The 23,520-nt window shown below is 44.6% G+C and overlaps 1 protein-coding gene across 2 annotated transcripts; it reads left to right on the top strand.

The window, feature by feature from the left end:
* Positions 1 to 5,820: 5,820 nt before the first annotated feature.
* Positions 5,821 to 23,280, top strand: HAS2 (hyaluronan synthase 2). Of its 2 annotated transcripts, XM_064703604.1 has the most exons (5): positions 5,821 to 5,926; positions 6,333 to 6,406; positions 14,997 to 15,623; positions 20,087 to 20,188; positions 22,192 to 23,280. In XM_064703604.1, the coding sequence occupies exons 3-5, from the start codon at positions 14,997 to 14,999 to the stop codon at positions 23,122 to 23,124; spliced, it is 1,662 nt and encodes a 553-aa protein (XP_064559674.1). In that variant the 5' UTR covers positions 5,821 to 5,926; positions 6,333 to 6,406; the 3' UTR covers positions 23,125 to 23,280. The 2 variants fall into 2 exon arrangements, with proteins under 2 accessions (XP_064559674.1, XP_064559675.1); XM_064703605.1 differs by lacking the exon at positions 5,821 to 5,926 and having other exon boundaries at positions 6,273 to 6,406.
* Positions 23,281 to 23,520: the final 240 nt, after the last annotated feature.

Raw genomic sequence — 23,520 nt, 5'->3', positions numbered from 1 at the left:
ATCCTCACTTGTGTGAGTGCAGCTGCATTCCTTGAGGTCTCCTGGGGCAGTTGTACTCAGATGCCTGCAGGATGTGACCCATCTCTATTGGAGCTGGTGATGGTAGGGTGGGCCTATCAATTTAGTCATATTCACCTTCCTAACACTGATCTGCAATATGTGTTTGTGGGAAGTAACCAAGAGACCATGTAATTATTTAGGTTAAGTGGCAACTTTGATTGAACTGTTTGGTAAGCACCAGCAACAGATAAAAGAGCATCCTAAAAATGAACAAAAGGGGTGTCCTACCAACATGCCTAAATCTCACACACTCTAGGAAAGCCTCACTCACTCTTTTTTTATTTGAGTTAATGAAAATTTCTTTCCAAAGGAAATTTAAAGTCAATTAACATTTGTATTTAATGTCAGTTATATTAAATTTTATTATTGTTGTTGTTGTTGTCATTATAAAAACCACGCCCTTTAGAGGTCCCTGTGTCTTTGTTCCCATGTGAAGGCTGGGAATTGCACTGTCTCTATTGGCATCACTCCTGGGAGTACAACTGCACCCACCAGGGTGTCAGAGACCAGGGCAAAGCTGCCAGCAGGCTGTGACTGGCTGCACCACGCCAGTGCTCTGCCCAGGAAGAAGGGAGATTCATAAAGGCAGCTACATCCAACCAGTCGTGGAAGCTTCTAAACACTACTATGCTGGCATGTGTAAACTCATTCCAGTTTCTCCATCTGAAGGTGTCTGGGAATGCAGAGGAATATTTCCCCATCCTGTGAGAAGCTCGCTGGAGATGAGAGCCCAGCCATTCTTCCAGGGGGGACCTGGTCCCCTTCAGGGATAGTCAGAGTCTCCAGACTGGTCAGGGTCAGCCCTGCCAGGAGCTTGGCAGCAGTGAAATTGTGTGGATGAACATGTGCCAAGCTAGAGCTGCCTGGCTCTGGTCAGTCCAATTCACCAGCAGAGCCATTGTGTATAGATCTGCCTTTATCTGCATGTGCCCTTTGTTTCATGTGGTGTTATCTGTGCATCCTGCAGAATATAATGTTTCTACTTTAACATTGAGACACTCTAAATTGGACTCTCACTACTGTCATGTTAGACTATAGGCATGTGATTAAGTCATTTCTCTTAAATTAGACTTCACAAAAGAAACCTCTAACTGACCTGCTTTTCCTTCTGCTCCATGCTGGTTGCACATTAAAACCCATTACTTCAAACCATCCTGACAGGCATTTTTGCTAACAGTCACAGTGCATTCTAGCAAAGAGTTCTGGACACATCCAAATGTGCATGACTTGTTTCTAGTCTGAACCTGCCTGCTATTAACTTCTAACTTGCTTCAAGTCATGGTTTTCCCTGTTATATTAAAAAGAAATTGTTGGAAAGTTTCAATTTTCTGAGAGCTATTTCATTTTAAAGACTAATGGTTTTTGCTGGACCCTGTAAATCTTTGCATATAAATAACCCTGGATTTAAATTCCCAGAACACTGAAAGCCTCTAAAATGGCTCTATATATGGTGAAAACAACCACAGAATGTTTGGTCTGTCTACACCCAGTCTTCATACGCCTTAAAGTGCCCATGATATTTATATTAAAATCTGCAAGTGGACTCTCAGTTACCATAAAATGATAATTCAGGGCATGATTCTGCTTTCACTTACACCCATGTGGGAGGTGGCTTTCTATAACTCTCTCACTTCCAGCAGAATTTGCTACATGTGAAAAGAGATGTGGAACACACCTGATGTGTCAGACTGGTTGTTGATAGCTGCATGGAGTTTAGAGGTGGAAGGAACTGCTAGATCACTTTGTCTGAGCCGCCTGTTATGGAAATCCATTCAGTTATTCTTGTACTGGGCCCAATAATTTTCACTGAACTAAAATGTAGCTTCCAAAAAAGCATCCAGAGGATTTTAAAACACAGGAATCCACCACTCCCCTTCATCGTTCAGATAACTTTAAAGAAAGATTGCTGTAAAATGTGCCTTCTGTCTAGCATGAATACATCTACCTTCCAGTTTTAGCTTTTCACTGTTACATGACAAAGATCCTTATTTTCTCTAATTTTCTTACTTGAAGACAACTATGCATTGCAAAGAGTCTGCTTCTTGCTTCTCTTTTGATAAGCCCTACACAATAGCTGATCTGCAGTAAAAGGGTGTGTGTAAATCCTTACCTTAGAGACAATGCAAGATAAGAGCCTTCAGCCCAGTGGGCTCAGCCCTCAGCAGCCACTGCTGGGGGACCACACCTGTCCTGTGTTCCTGGCAGCTCCTGAAGAGGCTGCTGAGGGCAGTCCTGCTGGCTGCCAGCACTGCCTGCTCGTTCCCACTGCAGAGCAGCCCCGTTCTCTCCGTGGCCAGCTCACACAGGCACGTAGGAAATGTAGGAAATGGCCATTGTGCTCTGCAGCTGCCTGCAGCACAGGTCACTGCAGCGGTGAGAGATGCACTGCAAACTCTGCTGGCCCAAGCACGTGTGTGCTGGGGATGAGTATTCACATATTTAAAGGAAAGAAGAGAGAGGAAAAATGCACATGGAGCCATTCCCTCAGGGTAAAAGTGAGTACTCAATAGCTCCTGAAGAGTGGCTTACATGCCATCAATTCATCCACTAATTTACTCTGTAGTAACCAGTTTATTCAACCACGGTCTGTGTTAATCTCCCCCAAAACATATTTTGTCTGACCTCTCTCTAACAAACCCATTGCCTCATTAGAAGATTAAGTCAGGTTAGTTCATTATTATTATTCTTTATGGTTGGTGACAGTCTATGCCTGTGGACAGTGACAGCCAAGAACTCCCTTCTCCTCACTGCTTGAGCCACTCCTCACAATTAGGAGCCAGGATTGTTTGATAATGGTAACCATGTAGACATAACACAACATATATACATAGATGTGATATACTTCTAATGAAACACATCTACATCTGGTTTCTATAGCACTGTGTGGATTGGCATTAATCATATCCTCCTACTTTTAATTCCTTCCTGGTAGGCAAAGCTAACTTCCCGACCTACGTTATCCCACTTGCCCTGACAGTGTGATCACACAACATGAGCTATGGCTGAGAAGGAAACAGCTATAGACATGACAGACTCACCATTCCCATTATGTCATTTTCTAAATCAAAGTTTTGGTGTGATTTAAGTGCTGCCTATTGCTGCACCAAGATTTGTGCCTCAACTGCTGCCTCTTGATCCCTGTTCAAACCTAAGGAGCGTGGGATTAAGCCAGTGGGATATTGTGTACTTCCAGAGTAATGTGCATTCTAACTATTAAAAGGTGAAATATAAAAAAACCCAACAAAACCCACAAAAACAAAACAAAAAAACCCAAAAAACCCAACCAACCAACCAACCAAAAAAGCTATTTCATTAATAACAAAAGCTCACTTGAAAAAATTAATCTGCAACATTTAGTTATTAACCAAACCAAACAAACTCATCCTCCCCCTGAAACCTCATTTCAGAAATTATCCTAGACATGAAGTCCCCTGTTCAGGACATCCATATCCCTGAATCATGACAAGGCCACCAAGTGCCCATGGAACACAAACTGGCAGCACCAGTTCCCCAAGGCACAGTGTTGAGAGTAGCCATGGATGGACCAGAGATACCTGTGCTAATCCTCTCTCACCTCTGACAGTGCCAGGGAAAGTCTGATGCCAGGTAATCACACCTTAGGACTCACACAGACATCAAGGACTTGGTTATGTGTACAACAGTAGCAGAGCTTGCTGAAGTAGCCCCTTGCCTAAATGACATTCATCATTCATTGGGAACTGCAGTGATAGGACAGGGAGCAATGGGTACAAATTGAAAGAGGGGAAATTTAGGTTACATATTAGGAAGAAATTTTTCACTGTGAGGGTGGTGAGGCACTGGAACAGGTTGCTCATGGAGATTGTGGATGCCACAACCCTGTCAGTGTTCAGAGCCAGGCTGGATGGGGCTCTGAGCAACCTGGTCTCGTGGTAGGTGTCCCTGCCCATGGTAGGGCAGGCTGGGACCAGATGATCTTTAAGGTCCATTCCAGCCCTGAACATTCTGTGATGCTGTGATTCTGTGATAAGCCTGGCTTACACCAGATCCTTGGCTATTAGGGTGGCTCCTGTGGAGAGGGGATCAAGCAGCCTTCTTGACACCTTTCTGCCCTCTGCCCCTGTTTGCAGCAGACAGTGCCATATGTCCCTTGCCTGATGACAGAGGTGTGCAGGGCTCTGTATCTGAAGGGTTTGTGACACAGATTTGGAGGTGGTTACTGTATGGGAATGAAGCTGCCATGGGAGGAAGGTCTGAGAGGAAGGAATACCTGAAAGCCCCGATAGAGTCCATGCTTGTTAAGTTGTGCTGTACTTTCAAGGACACTGTAAACCACCAAAAGCCAGATTGTTGCCAAAGCAGTTGTTTTGTCTTCATCCAGCCCAAATTATTTCTTACTTTATTGCTGCTCCGTCTCCCCAAACAAACTTCTAACCTAGGACAGTTCTCCTGACATAAAAATAGGGACAGTGAGGAGGAGGGTGAAAGAGTTGCTTTCCCTGGCAATGTCAGGTTAAAACTGCCCACAAAACTTTGGCTTAAACTAGCATTAGATTTGTTATTTGAGACAGATTGATGGTTCAAGGAGCTCGGCTTCAATGCACATCCTAAAGCCACTCCCCCGTGGCAGTGACTGAACACACCTGTAAATGTAAGCACTTCCCCGAAGCAGGTACTCAAAAAATCTCCAGCCGAGGTAACCACCGACTTTAAACCATTTACGGCACACGAGAAGCCCCCAGAGCGCTCCGGAGTTCTCCCACACCAGAAGGTACCGAGGGGCGATAACTCGGCGAAGAGTCATCTCCGGATTTCCCAACGGTGTCTGGATACGGTTCCCTTTGTGGGCTGGACGCCCCAGAGCGGCGAGCTCTGCGGTCCCTGAGCACACAGCGCGGGGGCAGGGGAAGCCCCCGCCGCCGCCGTGGGTCCCGGCCGGGGCACGGCCAGCGCGGCCCCGCCGCTCCGCCGCCCCAACAGCGCCACCCAGCGCCGCGCCCGGGGCACTGCCCGGGAAGGGCGGCTGAAAGCGGGAAAGCCGCCCTGGAAGCAGAGCGGAGCCGCAGGGAGCGAGTGAGAGCGGCCGGCAAGCGGCAATGGGGTGAGCTGTGAGCCGCTGGTGCCCCTGGCTAACCGGGAACCATCGACAGAATTAACACTTCTGATTTATAACGAAACAAGACCAAAAAGTCACCCCAAAACTAAAAGCAAACCAATCCAAAACAAAGCCCACGCCACAGTTTTCCAGTTTTTAAATGGCCTAACACGTTTCCCAGCTTGTTTTAACACAAGAGGCATGGGTATGAATATCAGTGGGAGCTTCCTTGGGTATTTACTACAACAAATCTTCCCGAGAGTGAACGGGTAAAGCAGGATATAAAGCTGTGAAGTTCATCCATTCATAGACGCAATTCCTTTATTAATAAAAACCAGCAGCAGTAAAAACTGTCCCAGCCGAATAGTGGCTGTGGGAGGGACGAATCCCACACCCCAAGCCCAAGGATGCAGGGAGTGGGGAAGGTGGGGGGTTCCCCCAAATGCGGGGCACGAAGAGGAAACCAGTTGGTGGCAACATATGTGTATTGTATTTCTCTGAAAAAATTTGCAACTTGGCTAATTAAATTCCTGGCGCTGAACTGGTCCTTGGCTGAGATCATGGCAATTGGGAGGGTTGGGTTTTTTTTTTTCCTCCTTACAGGAGTTCCCTCCTTCTTCCCATCCTCCGCCTATTAAGTCAAGTCTCCCTTGTTAAAAGACCCCATAACGTGGAAGAGGCAGAAAAGCAGCAGCAGCAGCAGGAAAGAAAAAGACGTCTGGAAAATATTACCCGTTTGCTGCTGCTGCTGCTGAGAAACCTCATTGAAACAGTTACTCGGGCAGCAGCAAGGTATCACCAAAGAGACTTTATCTGATGCTGATCTCTCAAACTTTCAGACACTGCCTTGCAACTTCTCCTGGCTCCTGGCTAGCCGGGTTTGAAATAAGATCTTCAGCTTCGACCACGAGAAACTAACTCCTAATTTATTATTTCTAACTCTTTTTTTAATTATTATTATTATTATTACTATTATTTGGGGAAAAATCCCACAACTTTTGAGCTAGAAACTGAAGCAGAGAAAGACAAATACACGATAATTGTGAAAACACGTGGGAGAAAATGAGTAGGACTGAATAGCCTTACACGATTTTTTATTATTATTTTCATTTTTAATTATTTTTTTATTTCTGAGCGTCTTATTAAGTCCCTGAAAAGTGCGATTTGTTCTTTTACCTCAAACTTGGAAACTATTCAGCGGGAGCAACGGTACGTGAGACCACACAGTTGGCTGGAGCCCCTCTATGACCAAAGGACAGAAGGACAAACAAGGTAGGTGATTTATGATTATGCTTCTGTCAGCTCAAGAGCAGAAGACCCCCTCCTCCCATCCCCACTATTCCAGGGAGGAAAGCTGGAACGGATCCCCAAAATACGAGTGGGGCTGGGGGAGGATCTTACCGGCTCCTACGCTACACCTATTTCAGCAATGAATAGAACCGCCGTGAGGATGAATGAAGTTTTCAGCTTCAACCCCTCCTCCGTGTAATCCGTTTAAGACATTGCTGAGCTTCAGGATCTGGGGGGAAAAAATCCCGACCTCAAAAAGCCAAAAAAAGCCAACCGCCTCATAAACCCTCTGAAATTGGAATAAAATCGAGCACAGGCTGGGCAGCCGCTCCGCTGATGGCAGCGGGGAAGGCGAGACCTGCTCAGAGCCCGATCCGGCTTCCCTCCCCTCGCCTTTGCATCCAGGGCCGGGCGGGGAGGGCTGGCCCTGAGGGGAGGCAGGCGAGGCGGCGGGCGTGGGGCTGACGGCCCGCCTCGGCCAGCGCTGCCGAGCCGCCCGGGCGCCGCGCAGCGCGGGGAGGGAGGGCAGGGAAGGAGGGAGGGAGGGCGGCTTCCCGCGGGAGGGCCGGGAGCCGAGGGCTGCGGGCGGGGGCTGCCCGGAGCTCCCCGCGCCGGGCCCGCCCCGGCCGAGGGAGGGCCGCCTCGGGGCCGCGGCAGCGGGGGGCGACGGCAGCGCCAGCACGGCCGGGCCCGGTCGCTCCTGCGGGCGGGGCCCGTGACGCGGCCGCGCGGGGATCCCCGGCCCCGCCCGGTGACGCCGCCGCTCCGCCCCGTTGGATCGCGGCCGCGGCGCCGGGCCGGGGTTCCCCCGCTCCGTGTGCAGCCCGCTGCCAGCGCAGGGCCCGGCGCCTCCGGCTGCTGCAGAGCCCTCAGTCCCCGGCAGCCCTGCTCGGCTCCTCTGGGAGCCGCGGTGCGTGTCTCGGACACAGAGAGAGCCTGCTGGTCACAGCCTCGCCACACAGCATCCGTAGCGATGCTGGCAGAAAGGGGCATTGGCCCTTGGGAGAGAATTTACCCCATTTCCTTGCCCCGAGAGGATCCCTTTGTAGTACAACACTCCTGATGGGCGTTGTCTTAGTCTAGAGAAGACGGAGAGGGGATCTCATTAATGCATGTAAATATCTCAAAGGCGGGTGCCAAGAGGATCGGTGCCACACTCTTTTCGGTGGTGCCCAGCGGCAGGACGAAGAGCAGTGCCCTTAAACTAGAGCACAAAAGTTTCAAGGCAACAGGAGGAATAACTTCTTCACGTTGAGAACGGCAGGGCATCAAACGGGCTGCCCAGGGAGGTCGTGGAGTGTCCCTCTCTGGAGACATTCCAAACCCACCTGGCCATGTTCCTGTGTCACCTGCTGTAGGTGACCATACCTGGCCAGGGGGGTTGGACTCCGCGATCTTCACAGATCCCTTCTAACTCCAAGGGTTCTGTGATTCTGCAGGGCTGCAGTGACCCCACATCTCTTAGGGCACAGCTGCTTCTCCATGTGTTGCTCTGCTTCAGAGTCTTCTGCCTTTGGGATCATTTTTCCATTGACACCCATGCACTTTTTCGAAAGCACATATTTTGTGTAACATGGGTGCCTTGAGGGTTCTTCTGAGGACTAGATAAGGGCAATAAATCTTTCTTACCCTGCATCCAAGCATAGAAAAACTCGGATCAAGGTTTTCCCAGTAGGAAGAGCTGCTCTACTGGATTCAGTGGAGTTTTTCAGGCAAGGTCACTAGGAAAAACTCAAGTCTTTATATTTGTGACATGGAAGGGTATTTGTTCCATTTTTTTGCTATTCAAGATTAGTGTATAGAGCAGCAAAGTATTCTAACCAGCAACCAGAAAACATTTCTAAACTAGATTTTTCTTTAACCACAGTCCAAAATATCTGAGTAGAAGTATGATTTACTTCTTGTTTCGTTTCTTGGAGCATTTGTCTGGGAATTTTTTTTGTAAGTTTTCTTTCTTAACAACTAGTGTATTATTGTGTACATGAGGGTCAAATCCAACCTGCAGCCATAGAATTCTTTCCACATTGGTTATTTAAACCTGTAAGAGATTAAATTTGAGCAGTTTAGTGGGAAACATACACTGAACAAATAGGAGATTGTTGATTTGCTGATCAAAGCCTGTGCATACAGATAGAGTTTGCCATCATCAGTAATCCTGTTCTTTACTTTTAATTTAACCTCAGAGTTAACTTTAGTTTTATGTGAGCCCTTTCCAGATCAATAGCATAACAAAATCTGGAAGTTATAAATAACCAAAAGTTCCAGATATGGTAATTGTGTTGTAATAAAGGTGTACAGATGGAGCATAACTTTTCACTTTCCTCTCTTCAGGCTGTAGAATAGAAGAGGGAGTCTGGACAACTATCTTATGCTTGTGATTAATATCTAACTAGAATCATTTGTACTCCAATGATATATGATTTGATTTACCACCAAAATAATCCTAATAATGAGTCTAAATATTGTCTGAGAAACTGTAAGCCTCAAACACCATGTACTCCCAGAGAGTGTACACAGGCCCAGATCCATGTGTGCAGGCACTCACATGTGCACTCTGGCACACTCACGTCATTGAAGCAGCTGCTCTGTGGCAGCCAGCGCTGTCATTCTCCTTAGTAAGGAAGTGGGTATTAAGGATTATAAAGATTTCATTCTTCCTTTGGTTGTGTGCAAAACAGCCCTTGGTGGCTGTATGCGCCTAAAGCTGTATGTGCTGGCTTTTATGGTGCCCACCTCACTGCTCTCAGGCCTCCTGCTGAGTTAGACTTGCATGTTTGTTACAGACAGATCCCCACAGGCTATGCCTTCAGGGGAATGCAGGCAAGGAAAATAGCAAGGGGGGATGTTGGTTTTTGTTGGAGTTTTTTGACTAAAACCAGCTATATGGAACTAGAGAACAGGTGGATCTCATATAGCGCTAAAAAGAGTAACCTAAGCCTTATGGAGCCCTCCAAAAATTTCGTGCATGATCATGATCCCCATTTTACAGGTGAGGAAGCTGGGACAGAGAAAGGTGAATTCACTTATTTAAGGTTACCCAACAGGTGAATGACAACACTCGGAAGGAAATTGAAATTTTCAAGGCCCTGATCCACTCTTAGATTCCCAATGTAAGAAATGCAGTGGTTAAGCATTGACATATCAAACAACCTGCATAAGGGAGGGTAATCTCTGCAGTAAATTTGTCAAAAATATACTTGCATTTTTACCTTGAGTGTCCCAGAAATAGCATATTTTCAGAGAAAGATTTTTTATGCCTTATTATCTTGCAGTTACTACAGAACTGCAAGATAAATTATCCACTGATTTCCCTCTTCAGCAAAATACCTAAGTGCTCACTTATCTTTAATGACACACTTACATGCTTTGCTGAATTCAAAGAAGCCTCAGCACTAAGGTTGAATAGATATTTAAGAATGCAGCTTCCATACAGGCAAAATGAGATGTTTTCAAAGGTTTTCTGTGCTCAGCACTTCTGGTTTCCACAAAGGTTCCAGACAAATCTGATCTGCAGATCTCATATGTGAGGTTGATTTGTCTTATCAATTTGTTTTCAATGAGGAGGTGCTATCGAAGCTGCTGCTACAAGTGTCCCTCCTTCAACAAAATTGCTTGAGTTTGTATTGCATAGCAGTAACTGGACACCCAAATTGGATTCTTCTTGAATGAAACTAATTGCAAGGTGTACCTCTGGAGGACACTTATCAGGTTTTTATTCCATTGTGTCTGACTATACTTAGTTCAGAGTAAAGCACAGAAATGTATGGAGGGTGGAGTTAGGTCCTCAGCACCAGGTTCTCCTCTTTGCAGATCTGTTGCTGTGGTATTGCACTGTTTGCTGATGCGACCACAGCCCTCGATGTGTAGAGAAAGCCACAGCTCTTTGTAACCTTTAAAAGTGAAGGGGACTGTGGTGGGTTGACCCTGGCCTGCTGCATGGTGCCCTCCCAACTGCTCTATCACTGTCCTCCTCAGCAGGATGTAGATGCAGAAAATAAGAGGGCAAAACTCCAGGTATGTTGAGATAAAGGCAACTTGATAAAGCAAAGGCTGTGCATGACACAAAGAAAAACAAAAGATTTATCTTCTGATTATCAGCACATGATGTTCAGTCACTTCCCAGGAAGTGGGGCTTCAGTACCGAAAAACAAATATAACAAATGCCTCCCCCTCCTCCTTTTAGCTTTTTTATCTGAGCAGATGTCAGATGGTATGGAATATCCCTTTGGTCAGTTTAGATCAGCTGGCCTGTTTATGTTCCCTCCTAGGACCTTGCCCACCCATAGCATATTGGTGTGGGAGAGAATGTTGGAGAGACATCCTGGATGCTGGGAGCACTGCTCAGCAGTAGCCAAAACACTGCTGCATTAGTAACACCTTCCCAGCCACCAGCACAAAGCAGAGCACTTGGAGGGCTATGGGGAAAAAAATCCATCTCAGCCAGGCCCAGTACAGGGACACAATGAGCACATTTGTGATCAAACCTTTATTACTGCCTCCTGGGTAGATATTGGCTTTTGTAACTTATGGTTAGGGTTTTTCTAAATGTCTTCAGATGTTTGGAATTACTAAGTGATAATTCTGTCAACCTTCCAAATCATTCAATCATGTTAGGTGCAAACTTTCTGTGTCTCCCTCTCTTGCTTTTTAATCTTCTGAGGAAAAGCTACCCAGAAATATTATGTGCCAATGTTTGAATGTTGTATGAAAGGGGATTTCTGAGAGAGATGATGTAGTGAGATGCATCCCACAACAGAGGGTGCAGAATTGAACAGGCTGCAGATAATATTGATATCTTCTGGCACCAGTGCACATTGGTTTTCTGGATATCTATTTGCCCCTATTCAGAATTAGTAACAAAATAAGCTTTTTCTGTCTCTTTGCCTCCTGACTTCATAAAGGGATAAATTATCTTCAGGCCCTGTTACTCTCAGAGATGCATGAAAGCTGATTAATAGCCACGTGGAGGAACTTTGCCACAGGATTTTGGAGGAAGAAAAATTGGTACTTTACCGTGGAAGTCACCAGTGTTCTTTGCTGAGTAAAGACTCAGTTCAAAACAAAACATAAGAACCTGCTGACTTTCAGTCAAGGGTCTAGATCTTAGATCTTAAACTTAGATCTTAAAAGTTAGATCTAGGTACCATAACTACAGTAAATGCTAGTCTAAATATTTTTCAGAATAGAGAAAACTGAAGCATATTATGCTGTGTTCTTCTAATTTGAGATCTAAGGCATTATTCAGTCTGACAAAGGAGTGTGATCTCTAGTGCTACAGTTAATACCCTAATTATTAGATGTACTGTGTATCAGTCATTTGTTAACCTGATGTTTTTCATGAAAGCATTGTTAGAATACTACAGTTTTAGTTATGCCAGTTGTTCATAATAATGAAAATTCCCCTTCATCACAAAGGGGAAATATTCTTTTTGTATATATATATTTGGCTTTATCAGGATGCCAAGAGACACAATGCCAAACAGTTCACCAGGTGGACTCTGATGTCAAGTACATGCAAGGGTTCATTTCTTGGTCATGCTTTTCCATAGCAGCCTCCAAGAAAGGCTCTCCTTGCCTGCTACTGTACAGTCACTACAAGGCACGCATATACTTGGCACTGCTTTGTGAATCAAAATGTGTCACTGAATCAGCAGCAGCCTGCACAGCATCAGGATTTAGCATATGGCTTTCACATTGCAGTTCTACAAGATGGGCTGGTGAGCACTGCTCAGCTCATCCCTGAAAGGAAAGAGCTGAAACATCACAAGGACAAATTGCTCAGTGGTGGACTTTAAAGGCTCTTTACATACACTCCCCTTGTGCATGCAAACCTTGGGTCTGCTTGCTGGAGGCTGTGTAAAACTCATACTGGGTTCAGCTCCATGGGGTTAGGTGAAGGTGCCTGTAAGGGATTTAGGTGCCCAAATTGCAGGATAGAATTATTATATTTCATTGTGTCAGGCCAGGCTAGATACTCATAGCAGCACTGTCTGATCTGAAAGTCTCTGAAGCAGCTGCTGCCTAGCCTCAGTATCAGTATTTGATTCAGCAGTTCATTTTTGGTCCCAGACTTGTACAAGCATCATTTCCTTTTTAATTTCTTGGCTTAATTCTTTGAGATGGGTGGAGAGTTTTTGGCTTCTTTGCTATTGTTTGGGCATGTTAAATTTGATAAAGATCATTTCTGCTGGGCAAGCTATCAATGCCTCGTGTTAAATCTTGAGACTATTGAGCAACTTTTCAAGTTCCCCTGAGATTCAGTCATTTAAAAGACTATACATAAAACCCTCAATTGAACATACAAAGGGGAAAATTTCTTTGATGAAAGCCAGGAATTTAGATCAAAACACTTTTTATTTTCCTAAGGTTGACAGAGAAAAGGAAAAAGAAGTGTTGTTTTATTAACACCAGAAAATAATTTCTTGATCTTAAAAGACTGGATTTTTGCAATGGAGAGGATCTGTGCTGTAATGATAAAGTCAGAGAATTTGTTTTTGTTTGTTTGTTTTCCTTTTGTGCAGAGGCGCTTCATAGGTAGAGCAAAACAATAGCAAATTAATGTAAAAGATGTCTGCTAGAGTATATGGTCATTCAAATGTAGCCACTCCAGATCTTAATGTAAATCCTGTTTATTTCAGCCATATAATTCTTCATGTAAGCAGACTTTAGGACCCCAAATGGGAAAGCAGAGTATAAGTGCACCATTAATGAGACATTTACCTTGATGTTTGTAACATTTTGCATGCTTGAGGGATTAGTAAACACATGGACTATTTTACTTCGAGGTAATCTAGAGGGGATCCATTACTTAATCTATTTTCTAAAGTAAGTCTATTTTGGGCACTGAGTTTCAATTCACCTATAGGGGTGGTAGGCATAAGCTGTCTTTTATTAGGCATCTTTATGACCCCTGCTGTGAAAGGTTTTCAGACAGGCCAGAACAGGGAGGGTCCCTTTTGCTGGTGGATGATTACAACACCTGTCAGAGCCCAGCCTTAAGTATTCAAGGAAGTCCTGGAGCCAGGGTCTGATTTCTTTAACAGTGCCTCCAAATATACATTTAGGAGGCTTCCTCCTGTCTTGAAATTTAAGACCCTAAATAGCCAATGGAAAAAGACAAAGTCTTTGTAACCTCAAACTTCATGCTTGCCTAGTTTATTTTTATGTTGTAAGTGATTCTGTGTTGAATTTTTTGTTCCGAGCCTGTAGCTTTTCAGACATATATATAGTTGATGACTATCAGCAGCTATGCTGCTGTGTCTTGGTAGTCATTTTTCAAGGAAGAGTTAAAAACATATGTGATGTAAGGAAGTCCTGTTCCAACTTCAACTTTGGCCAACAGATGGTGAAACAAACATGAGCAGCAGATGAGTGAGATGATAACAGCAGGGAAAATATGAATAATAGCAAGAAAACACAAATATTAAATCTATTACTCTGAGAGGACCTAATTCAGCAAAATATTCAAGCATGAGCTTTATTGACTTGCAACACACTTGCTGGATTAGCCTTAAACAGACATCACCTGTTTTGTGTCCTTCACATGAAATGCATCTATTGACAGAAAATATTGTCATTAACTTCTTAAATTCTGAGAAAGCTGTTGCATAAAATGGGTAATGTGATTGTCAGAAAAGGTATTTAGGTACCAATAGAGTCGACCTGCCTGCCTGCCCATACTGTTTATTTGTTTCAAGAATGCCAGAGCACCCTTCATGCCAGCCAGTTGCTCCATAGCCCAGAGTTTAGGTTAGAAACAGCCAGGTAAGCTAAATCTGTAGAAGTGATCAGAATCAGCTGATGTCCTAGAGAATTTCTGAGCCCAGGGTGGAGTGTTGGCTCTGTTAAATTTATGCATATTTTTTCCACAGACTTAATCTCAGTTAAGCTTTAGCCCCTATACACTCATGCTTACATGTGCATGTATCTATGTACACAACTATATGAATAATGCATTTTTGCAATGGTATTGAGAAGGCCTTTTAAAGCAGATGTCTGATTATATAAATATAAATTATATATATAGTCAGACATCTGTTTAAAAAAATTATAAATACATTCAGGCATCTGTTTTAAGAATGTCTTTCCAATATTTTTGCAAACATAACTAAGCGACAGAAACAATTCAGGGTGGGATACGGTTGTGACATGGATGGGGCATGAGGAGGGGCTGCCCAGACATTCAGCTGTTCCACTCCCCTGTGACCATAAAAGTGAGTGGTGGCCCAAAAGCCCCTTCTCCAACCTCCTCAGGATAATTTGACAAGAGAGTCTTATCCAACCAGCCCAGGCTGCCAAAATAAGTTCCTGACACAAATAGCACCTTCTGTGAGGGCACTGTGAGTAGCTGAAATAATCTCTGCTACATTAAGTCTGTTTGGATTGCACTTTACATGGGGGAAGTCCTGTAAAGAGATGTTCAGTTGGGCAAAGGGATGCAGTGAGTCTGTGAGCTAGAAGCTCAGGGCGTATCTGTTGATGCTGAGATCTGTGTTGCAGCCACGTGCACCCCTTATGATGTCGTATATCAGCAAGTGGTGGCTCTGCTAATGGTTTCCCTACTTCTTTGCAGATGTATTGTGAGAGGTTTATATGCATCCTGAGAATACTTGGAACCACACTCTTCGGGGTGTCCCTCCTGCTGGGAATCACCGCTGCTTACATTGTGGGCTACCAGTTCATCCAAACAGACAACTACTACTTCTCCTTTGGACTCTATGGTGCTATCCTGGCATCACATCTTATCATCCAAAGCCTGTTTGCCTACCTAGAGCACAGGAAAATGAAACGGTCGCTAGAGACTCCAATCAAACTGAACAAAACAGTTGCCCTTTGTATTGCTGCCTATCAAGAAGATCCTGACTACTTAAGAAAATGTTTACTTTCTGTAAAAAGATTGACCTACCCTGGAATTAAAGTTGTTATGGTCATTGATGGGAACTCAGAAGACGACGTTTACATGATGGACATTTTCACTGAAATCATGGGTAGGGACAGTTGTGCCACTTATATCTGGAGTAATAACTTCCACGACAAAGGTCCTGGTGAGACAGAGGAGTCTCACAGAGAGAGCATGCAACACGTATCTCAGCTGGTCCTGTCCAACAAAAGTGTTTGCATCATGCAGAAATGGGGTGGAAAAAGAGAAGTAATGTACACAGCATTCAAAGCACTGGGGAGAAGTGTGGATTATGTACAGGTAGGTATTAGAGCACCAGGTCAGTGCCAATTCAAACACACTTTGAAAGAAAGCAGCTTTTGTATATTTTGTGCAGCATGTTAGAGGCCATCCTAGTCCCTGATGAACACAGTGCTCCTTTCAGTCTGTTTGGAAACAGCTTGACCGTTAAAAGGGTATTTTGCTACCTTTTAAAATGGCCAGTCTATCTGTGACTGTTTTAAATTTGTGCACCAGCTACTGGAGAAGTCTGAAATCCTTCCCCTGCCTTCAGTACTGCCCCCTCATCCAAATGGTTTTGCTTCAGACAAAGCCAATGACCTCCTGAAAGCCCCATCTCTGCTCCTGTGGGTGAAGGTCTCGGGTGAGGCTTTATTTTGTGAGTTTGTCAGTGGCCCCATTTACAAGCAGACAGACAGGTATTTGGTCTCTCTAGGGAATATCTTGGAGAAGTGGGGAAGTCTGTAAAAAAGATGGGGATATATTTTAAAGGCTTTGAAGGCCATGTGGAGCATTCAATAAAAGGGTCAATGTGTAGATTTGAAAGAAAATTTCTTCAGCTAAAGCCTGAAGGAGCTTTTGCTTCATCACTTACAGCTGCATTACCTCACTCACTGCAACTTGGCCTTTAAGGCCCTTATGACACACTACTCACTTAAAAATGAATTAGGCTGGGTCCTCTCTCCCTGTTTCCAAAGCAGCAGAGGCACATTTCTTTCCAGCTGCCTTGGATCCCCTGAAAGATTGTCTATGTTTTTGCCTTACTTACATGGATTCCTTGCTCCTGCAAACGTCCCTGCTGACTGTGGGAAGGAGAAAGGGTCACATGTGGAGGAAGGCAGGTGGAATCAGATACTCTGGCTGGACACTGAGGACCTTTCCTTAGAATTCTAGGCCAAGAAGGCTCATTTGACTAATCCCACTGAATAGGAGATGATTTTCCTAAAGAACCACCCTCAGTTCTTCCAAACTTCTCCCACAGTCAGAGCATCCAGCAGTCTCCTGCAGTGGAGCAGCAGCTCCCCGCGAGGTGCTCTCTGCTGGCTCAGGGCAGCTGCATGGCTGAGCCATGTGTGTTTCTGGGGCCTGTGCCCAGCCTTGTGTGGGTGTGTGCATGCTCTGCACAGCACAGCATCCACGTGCAGTGTCCCAGGGACCTGGAGGGGCTGCCAGGAGCTGGGCTGAGAGCAGCGAGTCTTCAGTGCACAGGAGGGGCAGAAAGTGAAGAGTGCCAGGAGCTGCTCTGTTATTGGAACTAGGAAAGTAAAGCCAAGATTTAGAACCCATCCTCCACCACTTTCCAAACTGAAACTGATTTATTCTTTTAAAACAATGGGCTTAAGCTCTCCATTGTCTGCACTTTGGTCTTGTGCTGTGAGGAACTATGATGGGATAAAAATGCTGATTTTTCTTTATTAGCATGGGTTTATAAACACACAGACATACTGGATTGCAGAGAAAGAAGGCAGAGAGAAAGCAGATTCATTGCAAGTTTCCTCCCTCAGTTCAGCTCTTATATTTTTCAGGGAACCTGGAAAAAATGTTTCTATTTCATATGCTAGTCATAGCATAAATTCAGAAAATAGAAGAGATATTTTTGTTCAGTTAACGCTCCAGACCTGGCTTAGAAGGTCTAAGGAATTTGTCAGAGACTGTAGTGCTGCTGTGAGCACAGTATGCAGTAGTGACTGATGCCGCAGTCACATCTACAGTCACATCTGTAGTAGAAATGCAGACCCTTGGTGGCCCTGGCTACTGCAGAGTCATAAAAAAATGCAGCTAAAATGTGGCTCTGTTTTATGAATAAATAAAGGTTGAGATATTTCAAATGGTCCTTTGGGGAGACCCAGGGTAAATTACTTTAAACAAGCCCTATATTTCAAGGGCTAAGCAGTCTGCATCAATGATTAAGCACTTTTTAAAGTGGCCAGTCAGCACCACTGCCCACCCTCAAAATTATAAGCCTTACAGTTCTTAGAAGACACCCTAGAATTATGAACAGTCAATCATAAACAGTCAGACCAGTGCAGATAACGGGCTGTTACTCAGTAGTGGTGTCTCATTAAGTACTGCAAACTGCTCTGAAGGCTTGTTTAGAGAAGAGTTTATGAGTGTGTAGGTAATCAGGTGGAGGAGTTAATCTGGCAGGTATTATCAATGCAGAGTTGTGAGGTAACCAGGGTGCAATTCATCTTGGCTTGATGGAGGTGCCTGTGTGGACAGTGTAGTGCAGTCTGAACTCAGAGCAGCTGGGATAAACTGTCACTGCCTACAGCAAGTTAAAAACCAGCTCCTTTAAGGTCAGTTGTCCCTTTCATGTAACTCTGTGACCCAAAGCAGTGATGTTTGGGTCACTCAGTCCTTATGTGGAAATTGTCTCTCAGGGCTGTCCTGGGCACACCCTGGCTAGGCAGGTGTCAGTGTTTATTTGGGCTTCTGAGTGTCTGTATTTCTCTGGTGTGTCCTCTGTTCACCTGCAAAAACCTCATCCAGATGGAAAATGATGGCTTATTAGATTTTTCCCAGAAACCCAGACATACCCACTGTGCTAGCATGCGATGGTGTTTTGTTTAAAAAATCCAGTGTTTTCAGGATTCCTCATCCCTAATATATTAGTGATGTGGCTCATGGGCAGGCCTTTCTGCCACAGGTAAATACATCTAATGGGGTGGGAGCTGCTCAAGGGGCAGGTGCTGGAGGGAAAGCAGAGGGGCTGGGAGGCAGCTGATCCCAGCCCACCACTCGTGGTCACTAGAAATGACATGCCTGTCACTGCCTGAGCACCCTGGGGATTCAGCAAACTACAGATTCCCTGTGCAAAGCACTCAGCAACAGGTTTGTCCAGGAAGACCCAAGTAAAAGTATAGGCATTGTTTTCCCTCATTGTTTTGCTCCCTTTCTGTCACCCAGTGCTGCCACTGATGACAGCTTTCCACTAAAGCTGGAGTCAGGCCTTGGCCAGGATACAAAGATGCTGTGGATGGATGCATCAAGTTAGTGGGAGCTGGAGATGCTTGTGGCTCTTATCCTGACAGAGATATGAGAGCTTTCATCACCTTTCTCCTCTTGGCCCCCTCTGAGTAGGCATGGAGGGGAGCATGTTGGCAGAGTCCCAGCTCATCCCAAACTATGCAGTCCAACTATCCTGGGTAACCTCTCCTCTTGAGTCTGGTCTACAGCAAAGCCCCAGTGCTCTCCCCCTTCATAGAGCAGATGTAAAGGTTACCTCTCCCCTGGAGTGACAGGGCTTAGGTTGAATTGAAAGTTTGCATGAAAAGACACCAAAATTAGGATAGCCGTTACAAAGCCTCAGCAGAATCTGTTTTGATATGCTGTTTAGGCAGAGCCACTGACTTGCTCCTACTGACCCTGTCTGAAGTCACAGGAATGCAATGTGGGGACAAACTGGAGGCAGTATGAGAATTTTTAGGGTGGGATTCAGTCAGTCAGAGGGGTGTTTCTGGGACAGTCTCTGCTCCAGTTCCTGGGTGTCTGTGAAATGAGTTCACACACGATGTGGCCAGTTCTTTCAGCTGCAGCGATACAACAAGGAGACACCCTCTTGTTTTAAACAGGCTGCAGCCCGAGTCATTCTCCTCAGAGCAAACGAAAGCAATGCCAGCTGTCTCACAGACCAGCCAGCCTGTCTGAGCCCTCCTCCTACTCTCCAGGGGAAAGCCAATTTCCTAATGTACACAGTGTTTAGTTGACTAGGAGTGTTTGTGTAGCTGAAATGCCCTGTGTGTCATTTACTTCTGCCTTGGTCTTTTGGAGTACTGAACTTCGGGACTCACGCCTTCTGGCCTTACATATCTTTTGAAAAGAATGCCAGAGAAAAATAGCAAATAATTTCTCTACATCAAATGTCAAATCCCTGCACTAGTAGTAATACATCATGCATCTAAAATTAAAATGAGTTTTTTTCTGAAATATAAGATACATATTTTACATTAATTGCTAAACCCTTCTGTGAGTGAAAGAACGATTAGGTTTCTTCCCAGACTCCTACTTGGCTTTTTTTCTTTTTAATAACAAGTGCCTGGGATTTAACTCCTCACTCTTTCCCTCATATGGCAGTGGGAAACATTTGACCAGGGTGTTCCAACTGTGCAGCTGATGCAGAGAAATTCTATGTCAGAGTAGAACAGCAATCTGCTGCACACCCACAAACACCATCTTATTCTGCAGTGCCCCATATCTTACTCGAAGAAGCCAGTCCAGTGTGCCAGTAAAACAAATGGAGCTGATACAGAGGATTGTTTGTGTGCACAGCATTAACAAGCTCTGTGTTTTGTGCAGCACTATGCCTTGCTGCCTGGTACAAGTGACCTTTAACAGAAATATCAGTGCAGACTTCAAAGTCAGATTTAATTGCATTCAGGAGAATATGCATTTAGAGTCATTATAATCACTTGCATGATTTTTATTTTCTTCTGTAGTGAACTCCTTAACCCATTTTTGTTCTTGTTTTTTCTTACTTGTAGGTCTGTGATTCAGATACAATGCTTGATCCAGCCTCATCAGTGGAGATGGTAAAAGTTTTAGAAGAAGATCCAATGGTTGGAGGAGTTGGAGGTGATGTGCAGGTGAGTACAACAATTTTCAGATTAACAGAGGTGTTTCAGCAACTATTTGCATTGCAATAGATTCCTCTGCCTGAAATAGCATTAAATATAATTTATGTGTGTATACTATATGCATATATATAACATATGATGCCATTATAGATGCTCTTATCATACCATAACCTTTTTGTCCATTGAATGGAAACTCTTCTTGGATGTGAGCACTGTATGGTTTTAACATCCATAGCAAGCAATAAAATAATATTCTGCCCCAATATGTGAAAAGGGGGGCACTGGCATTGTCAGGATTGTTGTGGCATCTTTGAGTCTCTCGGTATAGCTGCTTGCTCAAGGTACCAAAGAAAAGCTATAGGGGGGCAGGAAATTGAGAACAGGTGTCCCATAGCCATGTCCAGCAACCTCAAGCACTTCAATTATATTACTACTGGCAGCCAAGATTGTTAGAAACAAAAAATAACTTTGAAATGCTCTGCACTGTGCACTCTGTGTGTTGCTGGGTCTTCCATCTCTGTCAAGCAGGGCAATAGAAAACTTCCAAGTCAGACCAGCTCCATGTGTGTTAGGATTTTCAGCATTACTGAGTTTGGCTGATTGCTACAGCAAAAGGCGGGTGGTACCTTTTGACACAACTCCTTCTGCTGCAATTTGTAAAGAGAAATGTGTGTGAATATTTCAGTTAGCCTTAAGATCAATCCCCTGTACTCAGTTGGACTTTTTATGTGAGACAGAGGAGAAAGAGCTGTGTAAATGAACAAGAACTTGCTAATGAATGCCCAAGTAGTCAGAAGTATTTCAGGCATGTGGCTCATAACTGCAGAAATTAGGATTCCCACAGAAACCTGAATAGCTTTGGAGCTCTAGACTGACCACAAACCAGGCGACACAGCCCATGCATGTGAAATTCCAGGCATGTGTGAGTACAAGTGAAGGGAGGCAGGACAGGTTCAGCTGTGACAGTGAAGGTTCATAAACATCTGCATTGGGAAGGATGTGTGTCCTCTTTGAGGAAAGGTGACAGAATGAAGGCTTTGGGCTTTTTTTTTTCCCCCTGTTCATTTCCCAGCATACTCCCAGCAAGCCCTGCTACTTCTAATATGTTCTGGAATTAAAACTGACAGAAATTAGGACCATCAGAGTGAAAGACAATATTTTTCTAGTTGCAGGGCAATGTTTTATAGTTGTAGAAGGTCAAAGATCCACACACTTCCTTGTCACGTCCTCTGGCACAAGGTGCATGTTGAGAACTTGGATGTGAGGCCACAGACTTGCACATCTACTTGTGCTCATGCATCTGCTGAGGGTTCAGGTTGGATGTGCAGCTGGGCTGTGCAGAAGAGAAAGACTGAGGCATTTGTGTGGGCCTGAGGAAGGCTTTACTGGAGTATCACCATATGGCTTAGGACAAGGTAACAGGCTGGTACTGCGGAGACAGGACAGGTTGCTCCTCCAAGGAATGCTAGACATGGGCATACAGTTCAAGGTTAAACCTCTAAGGCCAGACTTGTGATACCAAAAATGTAGGGCAAAGACCATAGACCATGGGCTCTGCTTTTCTTATGTTCCAACATAGTTTTGGGAGGACTGGAAGGAGTCCTGTGAGCCCCAAAGATGTGTATGGGCAGAAAAGCAGCAGGAGGCCATGAACTCCCCAGCTCTTCTTGGTAAATTCTAAATCCAGAAGGTCTAACTGGGGGCAAAAGGGAAGGAAAAATTAGACAGAAAGTAAGGAAATTTCATTGTGGAGAGTAGGACAAGTTGCAAGGAAAAAAAGAACCTCTTGGTGAAACAGACATTTGAAGGTTTCATCTCACCCTTCGTGTCAATGTCCTGGCTGAAATGTTTGTGTAGCTCCTGGGTTTGCCATGAGTTGAACACAGGAGTGAGGTTCCCATCACAATTCATCTAATGGTGCTTCAATCTCAGAAAACTCCTTAATGATCCAATGTGCATGTTTTCTGTTTTAAGAGCTCATCTAAAAGGAAAACTGTTTTTTTATTTTGCAGATTCTGAACAAATATGATTCCTGGATCTCCTTTCTGAGCAGCGTGAGATACTGGATGGCGTTTAACATTGAAAGAGCCTGTCAGTCCTACTTTGGCTGTGTACAGTGCATCAGCGGACCTCTGGGAATGTACAGAAACTCTTTACTCCATGAATTTGTGGAAGATTGGTACAATCAAGAGTTTATGGGCTCCCAGTGCAGCTTTGGAGATGACAGGCATCTAACTAACAGAGTGCTAAGTCTGGGCTATGCAACAAAATACACAGCTAGATCCAAGTGCCTTACGGAAACACCGATAGAGTATCTCAGGTGGCTGAATCAGCAGACCCGCTGGAGTAAATCCTACTTTAGAGAGTGGCTTTATAATGCCATGTGGTTCCACAAGCACCATTTGTGGATGACCTATGAAGCTGTAATCACTGGATTCTTTCCTTTCTTCCTTATTGCCACAGTCATTCAGCTGTTCTACAGGGGAAAAATCTGGAACATTCTCCTCTTCCTGTTGACAGTTCAGTTAGTTGGCCTGATAAAGTCTTCCTTTGCCAGCTTCCTTAGGGGCAACATTGTCATGGTTTTCATGTCACTCTACTCAGTGTTGTACATGTCAAGTTTACTGCCAGCAAAGATGTTTGCGATTGCCACGATAAACAAAGCAGGGTGGGGCACGTCAGGAAGGAAAACCATTGTAGTTAATTTTATAGGACTCATTCCAGTCTCCATTTGGTTTACAATCCTCCTAGGTGGCGTAATTTTCACTATTTACAAGGAATCAAAAAAGCCATTTTCTGAGTCAAAACAGACAGTTCTCATCATTGGCACAATACTCTATGCATGTTACTGGGTTTTGCTTTTGACTTTGTACATGGTTCTTATCAACAAATGTGGCAGGCGGAAGAAAGAGCAACAACATTACGACATGGTGCTAGACGTATGATGTTTCCGTGGAAGTTACCCAGAGTTGTAAAGCAACCCAACGACCTTGTAGTATCTGTGGCATCAGACATATGTTGCCAAGGGAAATGGATCACTGCTGCTGGGAATAGGACACATATTCCTCTGGGTTCATTTTCATCCTGCCAAAGTAAGGAAAGAAAAAAAAAGAAAAAAATAAGAAAAAAAAAGGGTTTTTTGTTTCCAAGGGGGGGGAAGGACGCAAACCACACAGTTACGACCTGTTCACAAGAAAAGGGGAGAACTTCTGTGTTTATGCACTTTTTTTATTGTGCATATGCCTGACAGTGTTACGTTCTATATACCTCACTGGTCATGCTTATGTGTGTGGACGGAAAGAAAGGGAGTTTGGAGAATCAAGAAAAGGACTGTACAACCC

The sequence above is a fragment of the Zonotrichia leucophrys genome, chromosome 2 (genome assembly GCF_028769735.1).
Source record: "Zonotrichia leucophrys gambelii isolate GWCS_2022_RI chromosome 2, RI_Zleu_2.0, whole genome shotgun sequence".
In the NCBI taxonomy this organism is placed as follows: Eukaryota; Metazoa; Chordata; class Aves; order Passeriformes; family Passerellidae; genus Zonotrichia; species Zonotrichia leucophrys.
This window is presented reverse-complemented; position numbering and strand designations above follow the sequence as displayed.

Coding starts and splice junctions, on each gene's coding strand:
- HAS2 (XM_064703604.1), top strand. CDS start 14,997: ATGTATTGTGAGAGGTTTATATGCATCCTGAGAATACTTGGAACCACA. Junction 15,624..20,086: donor GAAGTGTGGATTATGTACAG/GTAGGTATTAGA, acceptor TCTTACTTGTAG/GTCTGTGATTCAGATACAAT. Junction 20,189..22,191: donor GAGTTGGAGGTGATGTGCAG/GTGAGTACAACA, acceptor TTTATTTTGCAG/ATTCTGAACAAATATGATTC.